Source organism: Pyrus communis, chromosome 17 (assembly GCF_041283825.1).
Source record: "Pyrus communis isolate YQ-2024b chromosome 17, ASM4128382v1, whole genome shotgun sequence".
Classification (NCBI taxonomy): domain Eukaryota; kingdom Viridiplantae; phylum Streptophyta; class Magnoliopsida; order Rosales; family Rosaceae; genus Pyrus; species Pyrus communis.
In genome coordinates this window covers 1,712,433-1,737,099 of record NC_142581.1, presented here as the reverse complement: position 1 = coordinate 1,737,099, position 24,667 = coordinate 1,712,433, and the positions used below count along the sequence as shown (strand labels likewise).

The 24,667-nt window shown below is 38.0% G+C and overlaps 5 protein-coding genes and 3 pseudogenes across 8 annotated transcripts; 4 read left to right on the top strand and 4 right to left on the bottom strand.

Annotated features, from left to right (window-relative positions):
- The first annotated feature begins 1,489 nt into the window (after positions 1–1,489).
- On the top strand, positions 1,490–3,002 carry LOC137709387 (high affinity nitrate transporter 2.7 pseudogene; annotated as a pseudogene).
- Positions 3,003–3,115: 113 nt separating this feature from the next.
- On the bottom strand, positions 3,116–4,535 carry LOC148689229 (uncharacterized). Its single transcript, XM_088689965.1, has 3 exons — positions 4,038–4,535; positions 3,726–3,957; positions 3,116–3,642 (listed from the first exon to the last, which is right to left on the bottom strand). Exons 1-3 carry the CDS (start codon positions 4,533–4,535, stop codon positions 3,191–3,193), a joined length of 1,182 nt encoding a protein of 393 aa, XP_088546091.1. The 3' UTR covers positions 3,116–3,190.
- A 222-nt stretch (positions 4,536–4,757) lies between these two features.
- On the bottom strand, positions 4,758–5,764 carry LOC148689228 (L10-interacting MYB domain-containing protein-like; annotated as a pseudogene).
- A 1,594-nt stretch (positions 5,765–7,358) lies between these two features.
- On the top strand, positions 7,359–8,153 carry LOC148689227 (NAC domain-containing protein 30 pseudogene; annotated as a pseudogene).
- A 4,919-nt stretch (positions 8,154–13,072) lies between these two features.
- Positions 13,073–15,437, top strand: LOC137749373 (high affinity nitrate transporter 2.7). Its single transcript, XM_068489468.2, has 2 exons — positions 13,073–14,470; positions 15,009–15,437. Exons 1-2 carry the CDS (start codon positions 13,314–13,316, stop codon positions 15,271–15,273), a joined length of 1,422 nt encoding a protein of 473 aa, XP_068345569.2. The 5' UTR covers positions 13,073–13,313; the 3' UTR covers positions 15,274–15,437.
- On the bottom strand, positions 15,321–17,543 carry LOC137749374 (uncharacterized). 2 transcript variants are annotated; one of them, XM_068489469.2, is made up of 6 exons: positions 17,266–17,543; positions 17,083–17,181; positions 16,613–16,702; positions 16,276–16,508; positions 15,867–15,911; positions 15,321–15,783 (listed from the first exon to the last, which is right to left on the bottom strand). In XM_068489469.2, the coding sequence occupies exons 1-6, from the start codon at positions 17,357–17,359 to the stop codon at positions 15,598–15,600; spliced, it is 747 nt and encodes a 248-aa protein (XP_068345570.2). In that variant the 5' UTR covers positions 17,360–17,543; the 3' UTR covers positions 15,321–15,597. The 2 variants fall into 2 exon arrangements, with proteins under 2 accessions (XP_068345570.2, XP_088545064.1); XM_088688938.1 differs by having other exon boundaries at positions 15,321–15,911; positions 17,266–17,512.
- A 1,250-nt stretch (positions 17,544–18,793) lies between these two features.
- LOC137708250 (chaperone protein dnaJ C76, chloroplastic) lies at positions 18,794–20,621 on the top strand. Of its 2 annotated transcripts, none has more exons than XM_068447288.2 (6): positions 18,794–18,961; positions 19,107–19,269; positions 19,592–19,793; positions 19,885–19,991; positions 20,069–20,288; positions 20,369–20,621. In XM_068447288.2, exons 1-6 carry the CDS (start codon positions 18,876–18,878, stop codon positions 20,503–20,505), a joined length of 915 nt encoding a protein of 304 aa, XP_068303389.2. In that variant the 5' UTR covers positions 18,794–18,875; the 3' UTR covers positions 20,506–20,621. The 2 variants fall into 2 exon arrangements, with proteins under 2 accessions (XP_068303389.2, XP_068303390.2); XM_068447289.2 differs by having other exon boundaries at positions 18,798–18,961; positions 19,110–19,269.
- Positions 20,622–20,639: 18 nt separating this feature from the next.
- LOC137708251 (sirohydrochlorin ferrochelatase, chloroplastic-like) lies at positions 20,640–22,497 on the bottom strand. Of its 2 annotated transcripts, none has more exons than XM_088688939.1 (6): positions 22,368–22,497; positions 22,069–22,286; positions 21,880–21,941; positions 21,642–21,752; positions 21,410–21,502; positions 20,640–21,206 (listed from the first exon to the last, which is right to left on the bottom strand). In XM_088688939.1, exons 1-6 carry the CDS (start codon positions 22,412–22,414, stop codon positions 21,105–21,107), a joined length of 633 nt encoding a protein of 210 aa, XP_088545065.1. In that variant the 5' UTR covers positions 22,415–22,497; the 3' UTR covers positions 20,640–21,104. The 2 variants fall into 2 exon arrangements, with proteins under 2 accessions (XP_088545065.1, XP_068303391.2); XM_068447290.2 differs by having other exon boundaries at positions 22,069–22,292; positions 22,368–22,488.
- Positions 22,498–24,667: the final 2,170 nt, after the last annotated feature.

Sequence of the window (24,667 nt, the reverse complement as noted above, 5' to 3'; positions counted from 1 at the left end):
ATTACTTCTAAGCACATGCAAGATCCATCTTTTCTCGATGTGGAACGATACTCTCAACAAAATCAATCATCTTACTTTCACTTAAAATATGATTTTTTTATGCAAAGAATTTTATGATTAAGAATCCTCAATTTACATCTTTTTAATCTTTTACACAATCAACATGAGAGAAATCGAACTTAAAATCTTGATTACACAGATAAACGCTCCTTGCGAAAATTACAATGTCGTTGTGTCTTGTTTCTTTTTATGAAAAAACAATAAATCATAAATTGAAAATGAAAGTGAAATTAAGAAAACATGAGCAGCTGCAACCTTCCCGGAAGAAAAACAAGACCACAAGCATGCCTTTACAAAAATTCCAATTTGTATATAGAACCGTCCTGATTAGAAATCAAGGTCGAGACTGAACAAAGTCAAAATTCTGTCACCAATTGAGAGGATAAAACGCGCTATTCAATACATGTTTGTCTCACAGTAATCAATTCATCTTGGTTGTAAGCTTAAAACTGTTGTCTCGAAAAAATTCTTGTGTGTCCGATAGTCGGATTATGTAAAAGTCTGATCCACTAAAAAAGGAATGAAAACTTTGCGTTGGGCTTTGTACTTATTTTCTTCCTTGAGAAAAGCTAAGGAGATTTTCTTAAAAGTGAAACTTTTCATGAAGTTTCTGTTGTCTCGTATTTTTTGCACAAGGTTTTATAATATTTGTACGAAAATTAACGTTAAACTGTAAAATGTCAGAGAATTCACAAAGAATCCAAATTCAAGTGTCTCCGTAGCATTTCTCTTCTTCCTTTGCATTGTGTTTTGTACTTCATTAAAATTAAGTGGTACCTAAACATAAATAATTTGTTTCTTTGTGTTTGATTTAATTGTCGGACGCAAGATTTTCTCCTCCTCGTAAATTTGAAAGAAGAGCTTTCAACAAGACACACTGATCTTTATACGATGGTTGGACAAACGTAATGATTATTGTTGTTGGAAATCAGTGGCCCCTTCTTATCTTGTCCTTGTCCTCATAATTCCAAGAGAACGAATTGAACACTATGAAAGCAAAAGGTGGAACTAGTGAAAGCACATTCATTTGCAAATTCATACTTGAGAGATTGAAACAAGAAAAACTTATATAGAACGAGTTCATTGTTATGGTGGTGTTCAATTTAATAATGTAATGGTACGTATAATTGTCCTTCTACATGTCATTGCATTATTAAGCTAGAACGTCATGAGATGATAAACTCGTTACATGTCAAAGTTGCTCTCGATATGAAAACGCATGTAACTTTGACTATGGACTAATATATAAAATGGTGTTATTCACACTTACTTTTACCACACAGTCTTGTTAATCTTTTACGATCGATCTTCTTTAATTTATTTGTTCAAACAACCAAAAATTAAGAAGAGTGTGAAAGAAAAATAGGTGTGTGGATAGCGTAATATATAATTGTGATGAGTACAAGCAAAAGACACAACATCTTAAAGCACCAAAAAAATATCAGACAGGTTTGCGTGCAATGCTTCTCGCTCTTTTTCTTTCTTTACCTTAATAATTAACAACCGCTGCCGCCACCGCAATGGAAGCTGAAGATGCTGACGAAGAACAAGTACTAAAAGATCATCGTAGTATGTTTGCATTACCAGTAGATGCTGATCAAAAGGCCACAGAGTTGAGGTTATTTTCAATAGCGCCACCCTACATGCTGGCCTTCCACCTTGCATGGCTCTCCCTCTTCTCCAACTTCTTCTCCACCTTCACCATCCCTCCCCTCCTCGCCGTCATCCGCGACAACCTCAACCTCACCGACACCGACACCGGTCACACAGGCACCGCTGCCTTCCTCGGCTCTATCTTCTCCCGCATTGCCATGGGCCCTATATGCGACCTCCTCGGTCCCCGTATCGTCATCGCCACCCTCTCCCTCCTCACCGCCCCCGTCATCCTCTCCACATCCCTCGTCTCCTCCCCTAACTCCTTCATCGCCATCCGCTTCATCGCCGACTTCTCCCTCGCCAACTTCGTCGCCAACCCGTTCTGGATGAGCTGCATGTTCTCGGGATGCGTAGTCGGCCTTGCCAACGACTTCTCCGCTGGCAGGGCCAACATGGGCTCTGGCGTCACCCAGCTGATCATGCCACTCATTTATTCTCTCATCATGTCATTCAACGTGCCGTCCTTCGCAGCTTGGAGGCTGGCATTTATCGTGCCAGCAGTTTTTCAAGTTGTGACGGCCATATTGGTCCTGACGTTTGGCCAGGACCTACCTTCTGGAAGCTACAAACGCTCTCAAAAGGTCGACAATAAGTCCAAAGAGAGCTTGTTAAGTGTTATTTCTAGCGGGATCAAGAATTATAGAGCATGGATTTTGGCGTTGACTTATGCTTTCAGTTTTGGAGTGGAGTGTTGACGACTGATACTATCGTAGCTCAATATTTCTACGACAGATTTAACGTGAATCTTGAGGTGGCGGGGATCATAGCGGCCAGCTTCGGAATGGCGAATTTATTTTCGAGGCTGAGCGGCGGGTTGGTTTCCGATACGCTGGCGAGGAGGTTTGGGATGAGGGGGAGGTTGTGGGGGTTGTGGGTGGTGCAGACGGTGGCGGGGTTGTTGTGTTTGTTACTCGGGCGGTTTTCGGTTAGGGTTTTGAGGAAGGAGCCGCATGTTTGCAGGTAAGTTCTGAGATTTTTGCTTGCGAGAGTGCCGAAGAGGGTTTTGAAGTTGATGGCACTTACTCATCCTGCGAGCGGGCGAGCCAACTTCAAATCAGCAGACTTAGGGCTGGTTTGGTATTGCTGTACTTTGAAAAAAAGCTGTTGTGAGAATAAGTGGCTGTGCTGTGAGAATAAACGGTTGTGAAATAAAGCCAACAAAGTGTTTGGTAAACTTTTTTGTAAAAGTGCTTTTGGAAACAAAAAACAGTATCATAGTGTTTGGTAAACTTTTTTGTAAAACAGCTGTGACTGTGTGAAATGACCAAAAAGGGTATATTACTAGATGTCCTATTAATTTAATTTTCTTAACAAATAAAAGTGAATTACTAAATATATTTTATTTTTAGAAGAAAAATATTTATAAACTTTATCTTAAATATTAATTAGTATGACAAACTACTTTAATAGAAATATTTTAGAGTGAATAGCTAGGATTCATTAGTACAATATTGTTAATGTACTTGAAAGTAGTCTAATTAGATGCATTCATCAAACTTGTTGCTATTCTATTTCTTAATGCCTCTATCTCATGTGATCCTTCAACTTGATAATTTTGATATTCATCATCATCATCATCACTACTATCGCTTTCTTCACAAAAGTCCCTGGGGTCATCAAAATGACGATCACGTTCAGAATACCTCCGTATGTAGTTATGAAGAGCCATTGTAGCAATGACAATCTTCACTTGCTTATTGAACGGGTAATTAGGCATATCCCTTAAAATTGCCCATCTTTTCTTCCATACCCCAAAAGTTCGTTCAATGATGCTCCTAAGAGAAGAATGTCTGTGGTTGAATACCTCTTTGTGACCCGTTGGTTCGGCACCCCTACGAAAGTCCGGGAGGTGATATCTTTCACCTTTATATGGTCCCAAATAACCTCTCATTTGTGGGTACCCCGCATCTACCAAGTAATATTTTCCTGACAATTGAAAATTTGTTTTGTATTGTAATAATTATACAAAGCAAGTATGTAAAATGTTATAATAAGAGTATGAAGATTACCATTTGGAGGCTCAGAAAAGTTTAAATTTGGATTCCGTAGCACGGATAGAAAAACCCTTGTATCATGTGCAGTGCCTTCCCATCCGGCACAAGCAAATGTGAATTGCATGTCAAAATTACATGCAACCATAACATTTTGAGTCGGTATTCCTTTCCTACCAATGTATGGAACTTGATCCGGAGGTGGTATTGAAGCCTCAACATGCACTCCATCTATGGCACCAATACAATCCTAAAAATAATAATATAAAAGAAAATCGTCAACCTACACTTATAGTTTGCAAATAAGTTAGAATACGAGTCAAATTTTACCTTAAAATAAGGCATGTATCTTGTATCTCTCCTTATTTCTGGGGGAATGCCACGAAACTCCGAATCCATTGGTTTGATAATATTTATTGCCATCTTACATACGATATCCAACATAGCATCAAAATATCTACTAACAGTCTCACCAGAATGTTGAAATCTCTCTTGAGCTAATCTATTTTTTACACCATGTCCCAACATATGCAAGAACATTCCTAATATTTCAGTTGCATTCATTTTCCTTGAACCTTTCAATCCATAATTAGTTTGCAAGTCATTGGATAACCTATAAAAGACATCTTTGTTCATCCTAAACATTCTATAGCATCGCACATCATTTCCTTGCAGTACTTCCATCAACCAAATATTACCTGTATGAGAAGAATTCATACATGGAGTTTTGTGGACATATTTTAAATAATATGTTTCAACAGCTCTCGCTACAGTGCATATAATTAGACCATCCTCCAACTCCTCAACATCATCATCAGAGGTGTTCATATTGAATATACCTGTAACCTAACACATAATTCAACATTCCACAAGTCATAATCCAACAATCACTAAGAAGTCATAATCCGATATTCAAGAACAAGTCAATCCAACGTTTAACAAGAAATCATAATCCAACATTCAATAAACACAAAATACAAGCCACATTCAACACATAGTCTTAATGCAAAGTACAAACTACACAAAGTTCTAATTCATAGTTATAGCTTCTTATTGTTCTTTGTTGAACATATATTTCAACCAAGTGAGCTGAACTTCAGGATCTTGTATCGTAGTAAACACCTCTCGCTTCTCTGCAGAACAAAATAAACATGTAGCAAACAACCATAACTCGCTAGGTGGCTCACAACCAGGCAATTGTGCAACAACCGCTAACACTTCCGGAATACTACTACCTATATGCAGCGACCTCATCAATGAGTTTGCAGAACTCCTAGTTTCATAAGCTTCAACAAGACGGTCAATTTGACCACAAAGTTTTGCAGCACCTCCAATTTTTTTCCCTTCTTATCAACCTTCTTTTTTTGCAATTCTCCTTGGTTAGCCGCTCTTTTTTTTCCCTTCCTACTTGCTTGCCTTAGATCCTGCATAGTCTCAGTTTCTTCCTCCTCATATGAATCAATTTGTCCTACAGATTCCTCTCTTGACTCTGGTGGTAGTATTCCAGATGAAGGTGCCCAGGCATGTTCACCGGTAGCAATTGTATTCAAAAACATCCTATCTAACTTGTCCTCCATCTCAGGACTAATGCCTTTTTTTCGCAATTTTCCATATTCTTTGTTTATCTACAAGTAAGAAAGAATATGGTTAATACATATTGCATGATATCATAATACATATTAAAAGATAAATACACAAACCTGAATTTTATTGTTCCACCACTCCTCAGAGGCATCAACGGTACCCTTGCTTGAATTCCACCCTAAGCCAGTTTCTTTACCAACTAATTTTTTCCACAACTTCCACTCATTTTTAAGTGCATCCCACTTATTTTTCAGTTGCTTTTTTTCATAATCATGCCCTGTCTCTGCCTTGAAGTTAGCTCTAATATTTGCATATCCTTCTTTGTCAAAGTGAGTGCCCGGACGATGTCCGGCCTCAACCTCCTTGATGCAAAGATCACAAAATATTGATATATTGTGCGCATTCCATGTAGCTACAGGATTTGACGAAGATGCCCCCTTCTTTGCCATCGATACCAACTACTGATTTGTATATATACATATATATATATATATATTAAAACACGAACAAATGATATTGTAATATAACCAAGAAATAACCGATAAATGATCCACATACAACTACAAATACATTACATCACAAATTGGGTTCACAGTTTGTATATATACATACATATAAATACACACATATATATATATAAATATATCAAGAAATAACCAATAAATATCTTCTTATCTTGGATCCTATTTATTTGTATTTAGATTGGAATTTTGTCAATGTCAAGTTTAACTCTTGTTTACTTTTCATCACAAAATTCTAATTCTTATTTATAATTGGTAAAAAGAAAGGGCTCACGTATGGAACACTTCTTTTTATCCTTGCCTTGTTGGTAGCAATATTTATGACGATAACACTTTACTAACCCTATATAAAAGGAGAAAGGTCAAAACGATGAAGCAAAGATGACCGTGGCATGTAACAAAACCAAATGGATCGTCGAGGATCTGCCCCAAGACCTCCACCCAATGCAGAACTATATATTATACAACATATATATTGTAATTTTTTTTTTTTTAATTTCTTAGTGCCTTTTAACTGATGAGCTTACTAGCGTTTGTGTCATCCATCTACATTTACGGTTAATTAAAAATTAACATTTTGTGTTATGGATGATCCATCGATCGATCGATCAATGATTTGTTTGTACTATATAGATCGAATTGACAATCTCACGGTAATTAATGAAAATCTTAGATTGGTCTTAATTGATTAGTTTTGATTGTGTAGCTATGTCCTGGGTATGAAATGAAATGCTCAAAGGAATTTAATTCGCACCACTGTTACTACCAGTAGACATTGATCGAGCAGGAGGTAGGAAGCAGGGAGTGCACTACACTCAAAGAAATATAACATGCTTGTGCCAGCAAAGTCAAGCTTTTCGGCCAACTTTTGTGTTCGATATACTTTTGCCTAATTACTCCATGCAACTAATGAAAACAAATTACTTGAGCTTAATTATAAGATAATCCTATGTTTTAATGTTAGTGTGTGGTGGTTTCCAATCCACTACTAGTCTGTCATGATTTCGTTTTCCGCAGTCATTTAGCTAAAAACACATGCAGGACCACTCACAGCTCCCACAAAGTGAAATCGCCATCATTACTAGCTAACAATTTAGCTCCTATAGAATAGGTTCTATAAAACTTATAGAATTCCTTCTTCAGTATCTCTCCAAATTAAGAGTAAATTGTTTGGTTGTCTTCTCTTTGATGTTAGACCTACGCCAATTACAAGAAGCTTGCGGCTATATGTTTGAGTAAGGAATTTATAAGTCCTAAGAAATTGAAACTAAGTTATAAAGAAAGGGACTACAAAATGTTAGATATATAGAACATTAGGAATGACAACCATGACTGTTACATAGGCAATACGTCTGTGAGAAAAAAATGGATCACATGACTCTTTTTATTTCACATGATGGATGAATATACATGACTACAACAAGATTGGTAGTACTCTCTCTATAAACACTCATGCACATATATAGCTGGTCAAAAGTATAATAATTACTCTTCCTCATACTTCCTTGCCTGATATGCAGGTGCGTCTACATACTGAACATTAGTAATGGAGATGGAATCTTGTGTTCCACCAGGCTTCAGATTTCACCCGACAGAAGAAGAACTTGTGGGTTACTACCTGAAAAGAAAGATCAACTCACTACATATTGACCTAGATGTCATCGTTGACATTGACCTATACAAAATCGAACCATGGGACATACAACGTACTTAGAACCAACTTAATTTTAACATTTGCAGCTTGACTTCGAAATGGCATAAATAGATATGGTCCTAAGGGCGTTTTTGTGTTCATACTATATTTATATTTACAAATTTTGGATATGGCAACGTGTAGAAAGAAAACAACATTGGAAAAATGCGCGGATGCTTGTTGGTAGCAAAATCAAAACAAAACAGATAGAAACAACATAAACACAAATGCTACTCTCTGTCATCACTCATCAATGGCTAAACAAAAGAGTTTTTATTGACATCTCATAAGATTATGAGCATATTCAGTCATTCTGAGAACTATGTATATGTATTGTGTGGTACAGCGAGATGCAGGTTAGGTTACAGTGAACAGAACGAGTGGTACTTCTTCAGTCACAAAGACAAGAAGTACCCGACTGGAACGCGGACAAATAGAGCCACAGCTGCTGGATTCTGGAAGGCAACAGGAAGAGACAAGGCAGTGCTTTCAAAGGACAACATTATAGGAATGAGGAAGACCCTGGTGTTCTACAAGGGACGGGCAACTAACGGCAACAAAACCGACTGGATCATACATGAATATCGACTCCAAACTTCTGAACATGCACCGCCTCAGGCAAGTTCTTCAACATTGTCTATCCATTAACTTGTTATTTAATTTTCCTCAATTGATCCCAGCATTTGACAATACTCATTAATAATTCTCTGAAAACTTTATTGTTAAAGAGAAATGCCGTCATTACACGTGAATGAGAGTGTGAGTGGTGTGTGTGTTTTATTGGTCAATAATAGACAACCAATGAACCCCAAAAGATTAAACTGTTAATTAATGAGCTAACAATGCATTAGCTAACAAGTCAGAATGTGTGAGGCCTTGTGATCATACTTTTAACAGTATGACCATACTTTTAACAGTAATAGCATTAGCTGAAACGTTACCAGGTTAGATTAAATCCGTTCCTTTCTTTCTTGTTTTCATGTTTTTTTTTTCCAATTAGCATTATGTTGTTCACTTTGTTTATTACAATCTGATTGCACCAAAAGACGGCCTTCAGGAGTGCACAAACTACTGAAAGTAGGAAACTCTTCTCAGAATTTAGACCGTACCACAAAAAAGATAATGCAGACAGCATGAGAACACACTGAGAAAAACCAGAAACCAAGCAATCATGGAACAATGGACAGAAACACATCAAATATCACAAAGAATTAACACATGTCTTACAATCTCCGCCAAAGGGACAAAGGGCTAATAATGTTTCAGTTATTAGTGAAAGGGAAAATACAATGGCATCATGTAAAAAAAAATTCAGCTTTCCAGCAAAAACCAAAGAGAGTAATAATAAAATTTATTATAACTTGTGCTATTATATTATATCAAGGAAAACAAACCAGAATTTTGGAGAATATAAACCCTCTGACTTCTTGGCTGCGATCTTCAATCCTGCGATCTTCTAATGTGTCACCTGCAACATAAACCCGGAACTTCTGAGGAATATTTTGACCCAAAAAACACATGACAAATCAGAAGCACATGACAAATCGAGAGCACAGTTCATAGATTAGAAGCAGAGCAAAGCAAATTATCCCTGACATATACCCAAATCAGAAGCAGACCTTCTTCAAAGCAAATTAGCCCTGACATATACCCAAATCAGAATCAGAAGCAGACCTTTTTTGTTTCCTCCACAAACCCTAATTTTTTCCCCAATTAATTTTTTCCCAATTAATTTTTTCCACAAACCATATCACCCTTCCCCAATTAATTTTTCCCCACCCTCCATCCCCAATTGTTTTTCCCGACACCCATTCCCTCATCCCTTTGCTCTTCCCACCCCTCTTTCCCTAATCTCCCCATCCCTAATTTGAAAAATCCAAACAAATAAATGAGAAGCTTACCTGGAGAAACCTGGAGAACGAGAACAAGTTCGCTAGTTTTTGGAACGACGGAACGAGAGAACGAGAAAACGAGAGAGAGCCTGAGGTTCGGGTTAGCGAGAGAGCTCTGAGGTGAAGAGCGTGCGAGAGAGTTCTGGAGGAAAGGCGAGAGCGTCGGTGAAGGGAAAGCCGAGGGCAGTTTTGGGTTATGGTATATTTCATTAAACTTGGACACTGTTCACCCGTGTGTGGGTGAAAATAAGCTGCTTTTGGAAGCTACAAATTGCAGCTTCTTGTCATCTCTTGGTTTTGGGCTTTTTTTCACCCTCAACTTTGAAAAAAGCTGCTTTTTAAAGTTTACCAAACACCAAAAATTTTCATAGCTTTTTTTCATAGTAGCTTTTTTTTTAAGCACCTCAATCCCAAACAGGCCCTTAGATAGTGAGTAGGCAAGACAGGAGAGAGAAACCTCGGACCATGGTTGACATGTACTTGTGAAGTTTCAACAAGTGTCTCCATGACACGTGGTTTCGAATTAGCTTGAGTTATTAAGAACCTTGATCCTTTCCGGATCCCAAAAAACTGAGTCTAATGATCAAATGATTCGGACCGTTCAAATTTGATCCAACAGTTTCAATTATTATAATTTTTAGGAGCACCCCTGTTTGTAGCCGTTGAATCAAATTTCAACGGCATGGATCATTTGATCTTTAAGCTCAGTTTTTTGGGATCCAAAGAGGATCTGGGTTCAGTTATTAAATAGAAAAGTTGTACGGTGATACGAGCTGAACCCTTTGATGAATTTCGGCAAAATATACCAAAATGGAGGAACAATTTCGGCGCATGCATATCGAATTTATCTGGAGGACGTCAGCAGTAGAACCAAGTCCGCACATTGCATCAACCCAATCTAAAACCGAGCAATACATTCACATCCAACTCCAACCATTACATAATGGATTCAAGCAATATATCTATATCCAACCCAATTTCAAACTAACCACTACGGGGTGTCTCATTGATTGGAGAAGAATTGCAAACTCGTATTCTACACGGTACAACTAGGATTCGATTCCTAACGCTGGTGAATCACACGATGTGTTAGAAAAATGTTGAAATATTTATGTGAGTGTTTCTCACTCAAAAACGTGATGAAGTAACTAACCAACCTCGAATTTGTTTGCATTACACATGCTTGTCTCCTCTTGCCACCTTCGCTAATTCTACTCTAACACGACAAAGTTAGTTGTCGATCCCTACCAAGGCTCAATGATTTACAGGGTGTTTTAGTCTTCTTAGTTAATTTTGTCGCTGTTATATGATGTGATGAAATTTCCATTTACCGAAAAATCTCAGATCATAATTTGGACGCAATAGAGGTGTCGCAAGAAAGGAAATGCCAAACAGTAATCTTTCCCCGTTGTATCATTCTTCTACACATATTTTATGTCGGCAATGACCACAAATCAATATCACTCGAATGTATCTTTTACTTTGATCAATCGTAAGTCCCTAGAAGACCGTGTTCATTTACCGTTTGAGAGAACAGTTATGAATTAATATCAAACAGGAGTGATTAAATTTTGGGATTTTTTGAAATAGGTCTAAAGTAACTAAAAATTGGACCTATTTCAAAAGTTACTAAAAATTGGACCTATTTCAAAAGGTAATCTATAAAATTGGATCTATTTCAAATTTTCCCTTAAATTTTTCTTAGACCCTGGAAGACCGTTATAAATGATCAGCTATCTTTAAATTAAGATTGAACAGTGAGTGATCAAGTTTTTTGTAGACTCTAGAGTTTGAGAGAACATTTATGAATCTGAAGAAGATCGGGGTTTCACCATAAAACTAATTGGTAATGTAGGGAGTAGTTCAATTACTTATAAACACATGCAAGGTCCCTCATTTTCCTAATGTGAAAGTGATACTCTCAACACACCCCTCACGTGTAACGAATTTTTCAACCAAACACGTGTGACTATTAAGCTTCACACGCGAGATAACTTGCTATGATACAATGAAGCATGGAGTTTCACCATAAAACCAATTGGTAATATGGGGAGTAACCTAACTATTTATAAGCACATGCAAGATCCCGCTTTTCCCGATGTGGAATGATACTCTCAACATAATCAATCATCTTACTTTCACTTAAGATATGATTTTTTTATGCAAAGAATTTTATGATTAAGAATCCTCAATTTACATCTTTTTCATCTTTTACACAATCAACATGAGAGAAATTGAACTTAAAATCTCGATTACACAGATAAACGCTCTTTGCAAAAATTACAATGTTGTTATGTCTTGTTTCTTTTTATGAAAAAACAATAAATCATAAATTGAAAGTGAAATTAAGAAAACAAGAGCAGTTGCAACCTTCCCCGGAAGAAAAACAAGACCACAATCATGCCTTTATAAAAATTCTAATTTGTATATAGAACCGTCCTGATTAGAAATCAAGGTCGAGACTGACCAAACAAAGTCAAAATTCTGTCACCAATTGAGAGGATAAAACGCGCTATTCAATACATGTTTGTCTCACAGTAATCAATTCCTCTTGGTTGTGAGCTTAAAACTATCGTCTTGAAAAAATTCTTGTGTGTCCGATGGTCGGATTATGTAAAAGTCTGATCCACTCACAAAGGAATGAAAACTTTGCGTGGGGCTTTGTACTTATTTTCTTCCTCGATAAAAGTTAAGGAGATTTTCTTAAAAGTGAAACTCTTCATGAAATTTCTATTGCCTCATGTTTTTTGCACAATATTTTATAATATTAGCACGAAAATTGACGTTAAACTGTAAGATGTCAGAGAATTCACGAAGAATCCCAATTCAAGTGTCTCCGCAACATTTCTCTTCTTCCTTTGCATTGTGTTTTGTACCTGATTAAAATTAAGTGGTACCTAAACATAAATAATTTGTTTCTTTGTGTTTGATTTAATTGTCGGATGCAAGATTTTCTCCACCTCGTAAATTTGAAAAAAAGGATTTTAACAAGACACAACTGAACTTTATACGATGGTTGGACAAACGTAATGAATATTGTTATTGGAAGTGAGTGGCCCCTTCTTCTCTTGTCCTTGTCCTCATAATTCCAAGAGAACGAATTGAACACTTTGAAAGCGTAGGGTGGAACCAGTGAAGGCAAATTAATTTGCAAATTCATACGTGAGGGATTGAAAGTTTATCTTGCATTGCTGGTCTCAAGCTCGGATAAAGGAGGAGGGGGAGGGCATTAGGTAGTCGACAGCTGGCACTCCTATGTTACGTTGAATCCTTAAGATGTGATCATACTAACTCACATGCATCGGATGTCATCCGAACTCCAAAGTTAAGCAAGCTTGGACGAGACTAGTACTAGGATGGATGACTTCCTTGGAAGTCCTTGTGTTGCATCTAGCTGACCCCACTTAGTAAGAAAAGACTTTGTTGTTGTTGTATACGTGAGGGATTGAAACAAGAAAAACTTATATAGAATGAGTTCACTGACATTCTGGTGTTCAAATTAATAATATAATGGTACGTGTAATTTTCGTTCTACATGTCACTGTATTATTAAATTAGAATGTCATGAGACGATAAACTTGTTGCATGTAAAAGTTGCTCTTGATATAAAAATGTCTTTAACTTTAGCTAAGGACTAATATATAAAATAGTGTTATTCACACTTATTTTTACCTCACACACTTTTATTAATCTATGGCCATCCATCTTCTTCAATCCATTACATCAAACAACCAAAAACTGAAAGGAGTGTGTGTAAAAGAAAAATGGGTGTGTGGATAACCCAATATATAACTGTGATAAGTACAAGCAAAAGACACAACATCTTAAAGCACCCAAGAAATATCAGACAGGTTTGCGAGCAATGCTTCTGGTTCTTTTTCCTTCTTTGCCTTAATAATTAACAACCGCTGCCGCAATGGAAGCTGAAGATGCTGACGAAGAACAAATACTAAAAGATCATCGTAGTATGTTTGCATTACCAGTAGATGCTGATCAAAAGGCCACAGAGTTGAGGTTATTTTCAATAGCGCCACCCCACATGCTGGCCTTCCACCTTGCATTGCTCTCTCTCTTCTCCAACTTCTTCTCCACCTTCTCCATCCCTCCCCTCCTCGCCGTTATCCGCGACGACCTCAACCTCACCGACACTGACACTGGTCACGCCGGCACCGCTGCCTTCCTCGGCTCCATCTTCTCCCGCATTGCCATGGGCCCTATATGCGACCTCCTCGGTCCCCGTATCGCCATCGCCACCCTCTCCCTCCTCACCGCCCCCGTCATCCTCTCCACATCCCTCGTCTCCTCCCCTAACTCCTTCATCGCCATCCGCTTCATCGCCGGCTTCTCCCTCGCCAACTTCGTCGCCAACCAGTTCTGGATGAGCTGCATGTTCTCGGGATGCGTAGTCGGCCTTGCCAACGGCTTCTCCGCCGGCTGGGCCAACATGGGCTCTGGCGTCACCCAGCTGGTCATGCCACTCATTTATTCTCTCATCATGTCATTCAACGTGCCGTCCTTCGCAGCTTGGAGGCTGGCATTTATCGTGCCAGCAGTTTTTCAAGTTGTGACGGCCATATTGGTTCTGACGTTTGGTCAGGACCTACCTTCTGGGAGCTACAAACGCTATCAGAAGGTCAACAATAAGTCCACAGAGAGCTTGTTAAGTGTTATTTCTAACGGGGTCAAGAATTATAGAGCATGGATTTTGGCGTTGACTTATGCCTTCAGTTTTGGAGTGGAGTTGACGACTGATAATATCATAGCTCAATATTTCTACGACAGATTTAACGTGAATCTTGAGGTGGCTGGGATCATAGCGGCCAGCTTCGGAATGGCGAATTTCTTTTCGAGGCCGAGTGGCGGGTTGGTTTCCGATAAGCTGGCGCAGAGGTTCGGGATGAGGGGGAGGTTGTGGGGGTTGTGGGTGGCGCAGACGGTGGCCGGGTTGTTGTGTTTGTTACTCGGGCGAGTCAACTCGCTCTGGGGATCCATACTCGTCATGTGTGCGTTTTCTATCTTTGTACAAGCTGCTGCTGGCCTCACGTTTGGCGTGGTGCCGTTTGTGTCCAAAAGGTACGTAGCGATATGGAACGACACTCCACATGTTGTCTAGTAATTAATTAGAATTTATGAGTCATATTCCCCTCTATGTGTTGGTCCCACTTCTACCGTTTGATTCTTGATGACGCGACGAGATGATGATTAGTCATTCCCGTAAGGGTTTTGTTAAGATCAGTCGCCAATGCGATGATTATTATTGGTGGTGTTGATGGGATCCGTTGGTGACACACGAGCACCAAACAATCATCTTATCAATGGTCAAAAATCACTCACACTAAGATCAATTGATAACGTACTTGAGTGGCCGATGATTGTTGGTGCTGATGGGAGCTGCTGGTGACATTCCCCGTCAACACCAACAATCATCTCACACCAATGGGCGAAAAAACCCCCATAAACGCAAGGATCACGATTGACGTAGCACAACTCTATTGGAGTGACTAGCTAGATACTTCCCTAGAGAAACAAAATGACTAATTATAGTGCTTAGCACCATTACCATGTAAACATATCAGTTTAATGACTGAAAATCCAAACTTTAACGATGCAGGTCACTGGGAGTGGTATCAGGGATCACAGGCGGCGGAGGTACGATGGGGGCGGTGGTAACCCAGCTGCTGTTGTTTTCCGGCACGGAATTCTCCAAGCAGACGAGCATTTCTCTGATGGGTGTGATGATGATTGTGTGCACCCTCCCAGTCTCCCTCATCTACTTCCCTCAGTGGGGTGGAATGTTCTGCGGCCCTTCCTATAGCTATGGCGATCATCTCAGCGGACCAGAAACTGAAACAAACCATTATCACTTGCTCGAATAGAATTCTCGAATTGATACGAGCCTCGAGTTCCATGGAGAAAGCAAAAGTTTGTAAACAAGAAGCCCTGTAACATAAATTAGCCTTTCTGCAGAATATGACTGGCCTTCATTTATGGGTACATTGTTGTTCTAAAAGTACTGAATAAGACTACAATTTGGCAGCTACTATACTATAGTTGGCATACCGCCTCTTTCGTTGCACTGAATTTTTCTATGCACTTGGGGGAGGGGGTGGAAGAAAACCAGAAAAATGTTGCATGTGTGATTGACTGAGATCCCTGAAGCCCGATAAAATGACACTGAACTTACACGGTTTTCTTGCCTTTCAAATATATGCTTTAGTGACCGCTTTATGAGAACATACAAGATGATCCTTGATTGCGTCCAAAGTTGGCACAGACCACCAACCACCAAGAATTCCAACCAAAGTGAACTTCTGGTCTTGCACTTCAACTTTAGCAAGACATAGAAGCTTAAAGTCTTCAACTTCAACCCTACGCGCATACAATGGCTGTAGAGGAAAGAAACAGAAGCTTTTAGAAGTAGGTTATACTTAAGTATTCTAGTATTTCGTAATGGTAATGGGACACATGCCTTGTTATGAAAGTAAGGATCTTTGCGCTTGAGCCGATGACATAACTGCAAAACATCAAGTTTCGAATAAGGTTTTCCTGACAAGAACTACTATTACCATCAACGCTAAAGCATTAACCAATACAATGCATTGGTCACTGTAAAAAATGTTGCAGTAATCATAAACCCATAAACAAAGTGACCACTCTTACAATTATAGTCATGGAAAAATAGGAGACTCGTTAGTTCTTACCATCTAAACTACACACACCCCAATCCGATTCTAAAAGAAAGCAGCTCCTGCAATTCTTTGATGGCAAACAACGAGACATGGTTTGTCTTTGAATAGGGTAGCAGGTTGACAAACCCCAATTGATTAGGTGGTAAGAGATTAGTAAACACATAAAATTACCGTGGGATGGTTCCTTACCTCTTCCACAAAAACATAAACTGACAAAGGATTAGGCTTGGTGCTCAGGAGGAAAAGAGCAAGCTTCAATCCAAGCGGTGTAATATGATGATCCCAGCACGCCAACACAGTAATACAGAAAAAGAAAGGCAGCCATAATTTCCTCATAAACTTCCTGAATTCCCGTCGATCTTCCTCCACATCCAAAGCACCCGACGCTTCCAAATTATGATCATTCACCAACATATCCTGGCCTACATAATCGAAATTCAATTCAGGGAAGTTAGTAAAGAGGTATGCTTCGCCGTCTAAAGAATTTACAACATCAAAATCGGGTGCTTGGTTCTTTTTCCCTCACCTTCCATAGCATATGCAGCATTTGGCAAGAAGCTGACTGACCAAAACAAAACTGTCACACCAAGAATGCTTCCATATCTCAACTTACTTCCTGAAAGCAAAATTATGGAAATTACCAATTAAACACCACACAAGCTACAGAGAAAACACTTCAAGAGCTCAATTGGAGAAAAAGAAAAACGCGATCATCTATCCACTCGCGACGCTCTAATTGATTCGTAGCACTGAAATACCGTCCCATTACAAAGTTAGCTTGGTTATTTTTCCTCCTAAAATTTTCGGTTTGAAGTATTTTTCTCTAAACTGTAATGTTGGTTTCCTTTTGGGTTCGTTACCGAATGCCATCAAACATGTTCAAGTTTCAACAACCAAAACCGAAAATTGGCGCCATAAAAGATGATCAATTACCAAAAATTTACAGCTTCCGAATCGAATTTACGGTATGAAGTTCAATTCGAAGCAAAATCGAACCTGAAAACCAGATTTTCTGAAGAGAATTGTTTTGCAAATTCAAGGAACGATGAAACGTTGAGGCGCGAATCCGCTGTACCGGTTCAAACTTGGCATAATCTGAACAATTAATTACACCCAAATAATCAAATATTTGTAATTAAATACAAAATCAGACAAAATTTCATCCAAAAAAATACTTACAGAATTGCCTGGAAGGAGAGATTGAGGAGCGGGAAGAGATTAGTGAACTTAGGGATTTCCGAAAAGGAGAAAGAAGTTTTGTCGCGGAGGCCATTTTTGCACTGCTATGAAGCTACTACCATCTCTGGGCGTTTTAGTGCATAAGACGACGGCGCTTTGCTTTGAAATTACGTTCCGCGCCGGCGCGGCGTCGTACTTTTGAAAGAAAAACTGGACGACATCTTCCGAAATAGAGTGACGTCTTTGAGCAGGAAGGAAATGCTAAAAGCCAATAATGCCCTTATAGTTGTTCGTGATCTCTAAGGGTAGAATCGACATTATATATTCTTCGTATTCACGAATTGACCCCAAAGTCGTTTGTCTTGTCTAAAATTGTTTTCTATTTGCGAATTGGTCCTTTTGCAGTTCAGGACAATTTTTTATTTTTTTTTTTATATATATAAAAAAATAGACTGGTAGTTTTGCCGTGGTATGCCACTCTTCCGAGGACCAGAGCGGCTCACATGTGCAAGTATTCAATTAGGATTTTGAGAAATTTTAATTTTTTTAATGAATTTAGGAGTATTCAATCAAGATTTTAAATGATTATCTGAAATTCAATGTATATTCAATCAGGATTTTAAGATAGTTTATTAAAATCATTAGAAATCTGAGTGTATTCAATTAAAATTTTAAAGAAGTTTATAACATTTCAGGTGTATTCAATTAGAACTTGAATTTAAAGAATTTGGTAAAGTTGAGGAATTAGAGGGAATTGGAGAGATTTGGTAGTGTATTTTAAGCATCCATAAATCTCACATCTCCCTTGAGATTTCGAGTGAATTGAATTAAAATTTTACATGAAATCTCCATAAAAACCTATGAATTTATAAATCTATTAAAATCTCTCAAATTTCAAATTGAATACACCCAATTAAATACACCCCCTTAGACTCTCAGACCTGGCTTCTCTGTCCTTCCACTTCCCATACACTCTCATCCTCTTCTATTTGTGCGGTCACGGTTAAACCACGTCAACATTTTATATTACTATTGCTTTTTTTCTTATTATTTCTATAACAAAATCAATATAAAATGTTAACGTGGCTTAACCGTGACCGCACAAAATAGGAATGAATGAGAGTGTATGGGAAGTGGGAGGGCAAAGAAATTGGGACCTAGACTCTCCTAGCCACTAATTTACCAGCGGCAAGAATCAAACCAAATATGTACTATGTGAAATACAACCTTAAAATTCGTTTCAATCACTGAGTCATCCGGTGGAGAAATTTTTAATTATGACGGAAACACAAGTGGTACACCACGTGTTTTTATGTAAGTGGTGGAAATTTTTACTTTTTAACTTATTAACCTTTTAACACATAAATTCAACTAGTTATATAATGACACGTGATATACCACCTCGTGTGACGGTCACATTGAAAAAGTCCCTCCATCCGGTGGCGGTTAGCTCAGGACAATATCTGAGAAAGACACTTATCAGTCCTGGGAGGACTCATGGATGGATGGTTAAGAAAATATCTGACAGAAATATCTGTCCGAATTTTTACTTATATTTTCATTGAAAATATTAGAAATTGGAGACTCAGGTTACAATTGGAATATCCAACATGGCTGTCTGGGCAGTCTCCTCCATTTCCAGATTTCCAGTACCAAAAGCTTTCCAAGTTCATGAGAACAAGAAGGCCATCTGGAGGTAATTAGTTTAATCTCATGCTAATCATAATTAAGCTTACTTTGAAGTTTATTAAATCAAATTAAAAAGATTTTAAATTTTCTAACAAGTTGAAAGTTGCATAGTAATTTCTGATATTTTGAGGTTGGAATACTTGAATATTTAGCAGAATCCGATGTAAGAAAGAGGGAGCAGAGGAAATGGTAACGGGAAAGAAGTACAATTACTATGAATTGCTTGGTGTTTCTGCTGATTCAAATCCGAAGAAAATCAGACAAGCTTATAGGAAATTGCAGAAGAAATATCACCCAGATGTTGCAGGCCAAGAGGTAATAATCCCAATCCAATCAAGGGTCCGTTTGAGACTGCTTGTGTAGGAAGCATTTTTGCTCATAAGCGTTTCTGTTATAAACACGTCAAAATTAAAATTAAAAACTGGAAGTGATTCCATTAAAAGTACTTAGAAGTGATTCCTGGATTTATTCAGAAAGCGGATCTATGATCAAGAAATGCTTTTAAGTCTTTTATGCTAAGCAGGGCCACGAGTATACGCTAATGATTCCTATAAAAGTACTTAGAAGTGATTCCTGAGTTTATTCAGAAAGCGGTTCTATGATCAAGAAACGCTTTTAAGTCTTTTATGCCAAGCAGGGCCACGAGTATACGCTAAAGTTGAATGAAGCGTATAAAGTTCTGATGAGAGAGAATCTGAGGAAGGAATACGATGCATCCATTGGTAAAGTCAGAGTAGCTGGATTCAGAGCAGGAAACACACCATCGTCAAGCTTGGGTTCTTCATGGAATGGACCTTTCAGACCCCAAGCTCTATTTGTTGACGAAAATGCCTGCATAGGTATTCAACTCGTATGTCTAATTCGCGTAAAAACGTACCTAGATTCGTGTTAGTTTCTAAGTACATTGAATCGCAACTGAATTTCCGGCAGGTTGCAGAGAATGTGTACACCATGCAAGTAGCACCTTCATGTTCGATGATGCTCTCGGATGTGCTAGGGTTAAAGTTCAATATGGTGACGATGAACAAAAGATTGAGGTAAAGTACCCGTCAGTATCGCGCTAATTACTCTATGATGACCGATAGAGGATAAGTGGGAATTAAACTTACTGCAGGTATCAGTAGATTCGTGTCCTGTGAACTGCATTCATTGGGTGGAGAAGGAAGAGCTGCCGGTGCTCGAGTTCCTGAGTCAGCCTCAGCCGACGGAAGGGTATGGCATATTCGGAGGAGGGTGGGAAAGACCTGCAAATGTTTTCATGGCTGCTAAATCTTACAATAAACAACAACAAAGATGGCAGGAGGAAGCCGAAAACGAAAACAATCAAAGAAAATGTAAGAACTTTCTTGACTCTGATAAATTACCTGAACTTATGTTCCACCATTTTCTGAACACACAAAATAATGAATTGCAGCGCGTGCGACTGCTGAAGAAGAAACCCCTGCGCAAGCCAAGGCTCGGGAGGACGCGAGCAGGAAGATAAACATGGAAGGGTTCTCAAGATTCTGGCAATGGCAAAACAAGCCTTTCTGGGGCAAAAAGGGGGAATAAGAAGCAACCATTTTATACTTACAATTAGCAGCTAGTGAACATTTGTGCATATATATTGTATATACATCATAGAATTCATCATATTCACTGGTAATAGCAGCTACTCAGTTTTCTTCTGTGACCTCACGGTCAGATTCAGCATAACGTCTGGAGACGTTTTCTTTCTGTGATTGGATTCCAAGAAAATCTTTATACAGTTGAAAATTACAAAAACGCAGCCTTCAACACATGCAGATTGACAAAATATATAAAGGGATTCATAATTAAGGTCCTAAGATAACATCTGGAACATCTCTACATCATTTTATGTTGCAAGATCATCGATCTTTCCGTTTGATCCTTGATGAAAAAAATCGACTTGCCATCCATCAAACAATCAATGGTCCAGAAAGCCTTGTTCCAACTATTTGGGAAGTGAGGAGTTTGTTAAGTGAATCCGGGTCCTCCAACGCAATGCCACGCCCTCAAAATCCCAGCCACAACAACTGCTTAGCTAAGTTATATGATTAGCCAAGTTGAGGAATCAATCTCCTGGTTTAAAGCTGAAATGGTCCCTTGATTGCGTGTGCCACCCTATTTTTTTGTTCGCTTTGCATAAATCAATGGAGCTGACATTTGTTTGTTCCAGCACAAACGGCGCACTCCTCTGCATCTCCAGCAACACGGCTTAAGCAGTGATTGATCCTATCATTCATAACATCCTGCAACCAGAGAGTCAGAGTCCTCATATTATATGGTGCAAAAGAAGTTCTGCGAAATATAACAAGCACAATCTCCCCTTAATGGACACTCTATACCGAAAAATCTATCTGTTTCTAAAACCACTGATTGATAGCCAAAGCTTCAGAATATTCCGTGACATTTACAAAAAGAAAAAAAAATTAAGGGAACTCCATAGTCATACCACAAGTAGCGGATGGAGGCCGAGGGGTGCAGTTACTATATACGAGACACCAGGATGCTCCTTTGCAGCTTCAGCTGTCAGGGATGGAATGTCCTGTGAAATAATACACCCATTTTATCATGTTTTCTTAATCATTCATAGAGACATTGTCGAAAACAAAATTCAACTGCGCCCAATAATTAATAATCACTAACACCCCGTCGATAGGATATTATGTTGTTAGTTGAGCTACCTGGTTCCAATGTCTTCCCGGTAAGAGGAAGAACGGGCTCACAATTACACGATCAGCCCCTTGTTCAACACACGAATTGAATGCATCCCGAATTGATGGTTCCGCCAACTCCTAATCATCGAAAATTTACCAACACAATGAGGACTTCACCAACATAAGAGGATCAAGAAACGCATTGTGAACAACATTCAACTGAAACTATGGAAATCAATTAATAAAAATTATTTATTTATTGTACCATATGAGCAGGCTCCACAATTGGGTACCCAGTTCTCTCTCTAAACATGCTCACGAACTCATCTGAAAAAAGTTCATACAGTTCAAATTCCAATTAACAAGCTTAAAAATCCAAACTTTCTACATTAATCATAAAAAAATTAATAATTAAACATTAACAACCCATAATTTTAATTTTTGATTAGCTTACTTAACATGAGATTTGATTCCTTGCGGCGCGAACCATGGTCGACGATGATGACGCCATCTTTGTCACCGACCCCATGCGGGTTCTGTCCGAATCCTCCATTGCCGCTACCCATACACAACCTCGAGCTCAAATTTCGACTTCTTGAGGGACCTCTATGCAAATTCGAGAAGTTGAGGACTGCGCAGCCAGGGCTTGCTCCGATTTCGCCCGCCGGCAAGCTTCGCCTGCAAAACAAAATGTAAAAACACAAAATGCGATGCGGATTGGAAGAAAAGAATGGAGGGATTTGAGATTTGTACCTTTTGGCAGTAAATTGGGGGCGGATGGATAACGACCTAACCGACATGTTTTGGGGGCGAAGAGACGAAGAACTTCAACGGTCCAGTGACAGGAAGACAGAGTTTACCATTGAGCGGGGCGGCGTCGTTTTAAATTCGTAACCGAGAAGAACATTCCTGGACCTGGAGACTTCTCTCAGCCCATAAAGCCCAAGCCCGATTATTATTGGGCTCGTTGAAATCAGTGTCGAAGGAAACAAAAAGTACCACGTAATCTGTAATTTGAATGGTTTTATTTTTTATTTTTTATTTTAGAAGTATTTGTCGGTTTCTTCCCTGAATTTTTATATAGATGCCAATTTCTTCATGAACTTTAATTTTAGTAGATTATCCCTGAACTTTTATAATTAGCTAATTTTCCTCTTTGAACTTTTACTTTAGCCGATGATCCGCCTAAAATTTTATAAATAGCCAATTCGCCCCCTAGTGTTAAGATTCTAAATTTTCATCCATCCAATTTTTCATTCTTTTTGCTCACATACAGTTGTCATGTGTTGTCCTCGGATCAAAATGGATAAAAAATAATGAAAATTTTAAAATCTAGCGTTAGGGGGAAAATTGGTTATTTATAAAAAGTAAAAAGGGTAACAAGCTATTTTAAGTTGGTAAAGACCACCCCTTGTTTCAGTCATAATGAGTTTTCAGGACCCTGAGACATCGGCTTCTGCTAATAGTGTACTATTAAGGATTCAAGGGGTAAATTAACTGCTCTATACAAGTTTAGGGAGCAAATCGACAAATATACCTTTATTTTATTATGTTATCAAGAAAAAGAAGAAACTATTATTTAGCAGGTTAGTTGCTTACATTTACAAAATGCATTTTTTGATACTCAGTACTACAATCTGGTGGTATTCCTCGTCGCTTAGAAGTGAGAGATCTTAAGTTCGAATCTTGTGAATGGCGAATTCGATACCAAATTAGGCTGCTCATTGTGTGGCTTAGCCAAACTCCCCATCCCTTAGTATAAAAATATCAATGTACTAAAAAAAAAAATGTAATATGTGCTTAATATTAGTAGGAGAATATTTTTGGGTCCATATTTATTCACTACTCTATTTATCATCGTTTGATGACTTTAAATTTCGAGATCCGTATAGTAGATGGACACAATTCTCAAATTTTAGACTCATCTAACGATGATAAATAGAGTGGTGAGCAAAAATGCACGATATTTATTATCGTTAAACGAGTTTAAATTTTGAGATTTATACCTATCAATTACATGAATATCGAAATTTACATTATCAAACGATGATTAACATCACCATTACAAAAGAATGGTGGCAAAAATATTCTTCCATTACCCGTGCATATGATGAAGTCTCACCAAATAAATCATTATTGAAACTAACAACTTTTGGTTGGTGGTTGTTATGTTTCTTTCACGGTCTCACTAGTCAATATTCATTTACACACTGACCCTAATAATATTATTGCATTTCCCACTTTCTTTGTCACCTTAAATTATTTTATTTTATTTTTTGTATATTTTCATGAATAATGTAAACAAAAGTAATCTCATTTCTTAATCGAAAACGACACTTAATTCATATCATCTTTTGACGTTGTTAGAAAAAAATAATAATACGAAAGAAATATTAAGTTCAAATCTTCACTACGTAATTGGTTATTCAGTATTACGATCTGGTGTTATTCATATTCGCTTAAAAGTAAGAAATCTTAAGTTCAAATATCGTGAATGACAAATTCGGTACCAAATTAAACTGCCCTACTACATAATTTAACGTCTATACAAGGAAGTATGACTTTTTTTTTTTTTTTTTTGTAAAGTGCAGCCTAAAAGGGGCTTAAAAATCATTGTCACCGACACGCAGCCGTCGCCTTGCTATCGGTTGCAGCATATTCATAGTTGACTCATGTTTTAACTTATACTATAATTATTTTGGTTCAATTAATTTATTGCTTACGATAATGCTTTTATCGAATTAACTTAATGGTTTGGTGAAGTAGTATCTGAATTCAGATACAGTTTTTATTTTATCAAAATCAACTCCTTAACTTGAACTAATGATTTCTTCAATTTAACGGAAATTTTACACAGAAATACTGAATTGATTGACAGTAGACAATTTCAAATACCACTTCTATCGATTTTAAATCTCAATGAGAAGTTATGACAATCTCTACCATTTTGTCTAAAAAGCGTTTTATTTTTGGCAAACAACAAGATATTAATAAAGAAGATACTTGTTATTTGTAATCATATGAATCTTAACTAAATATCAAACTTAGGTAGT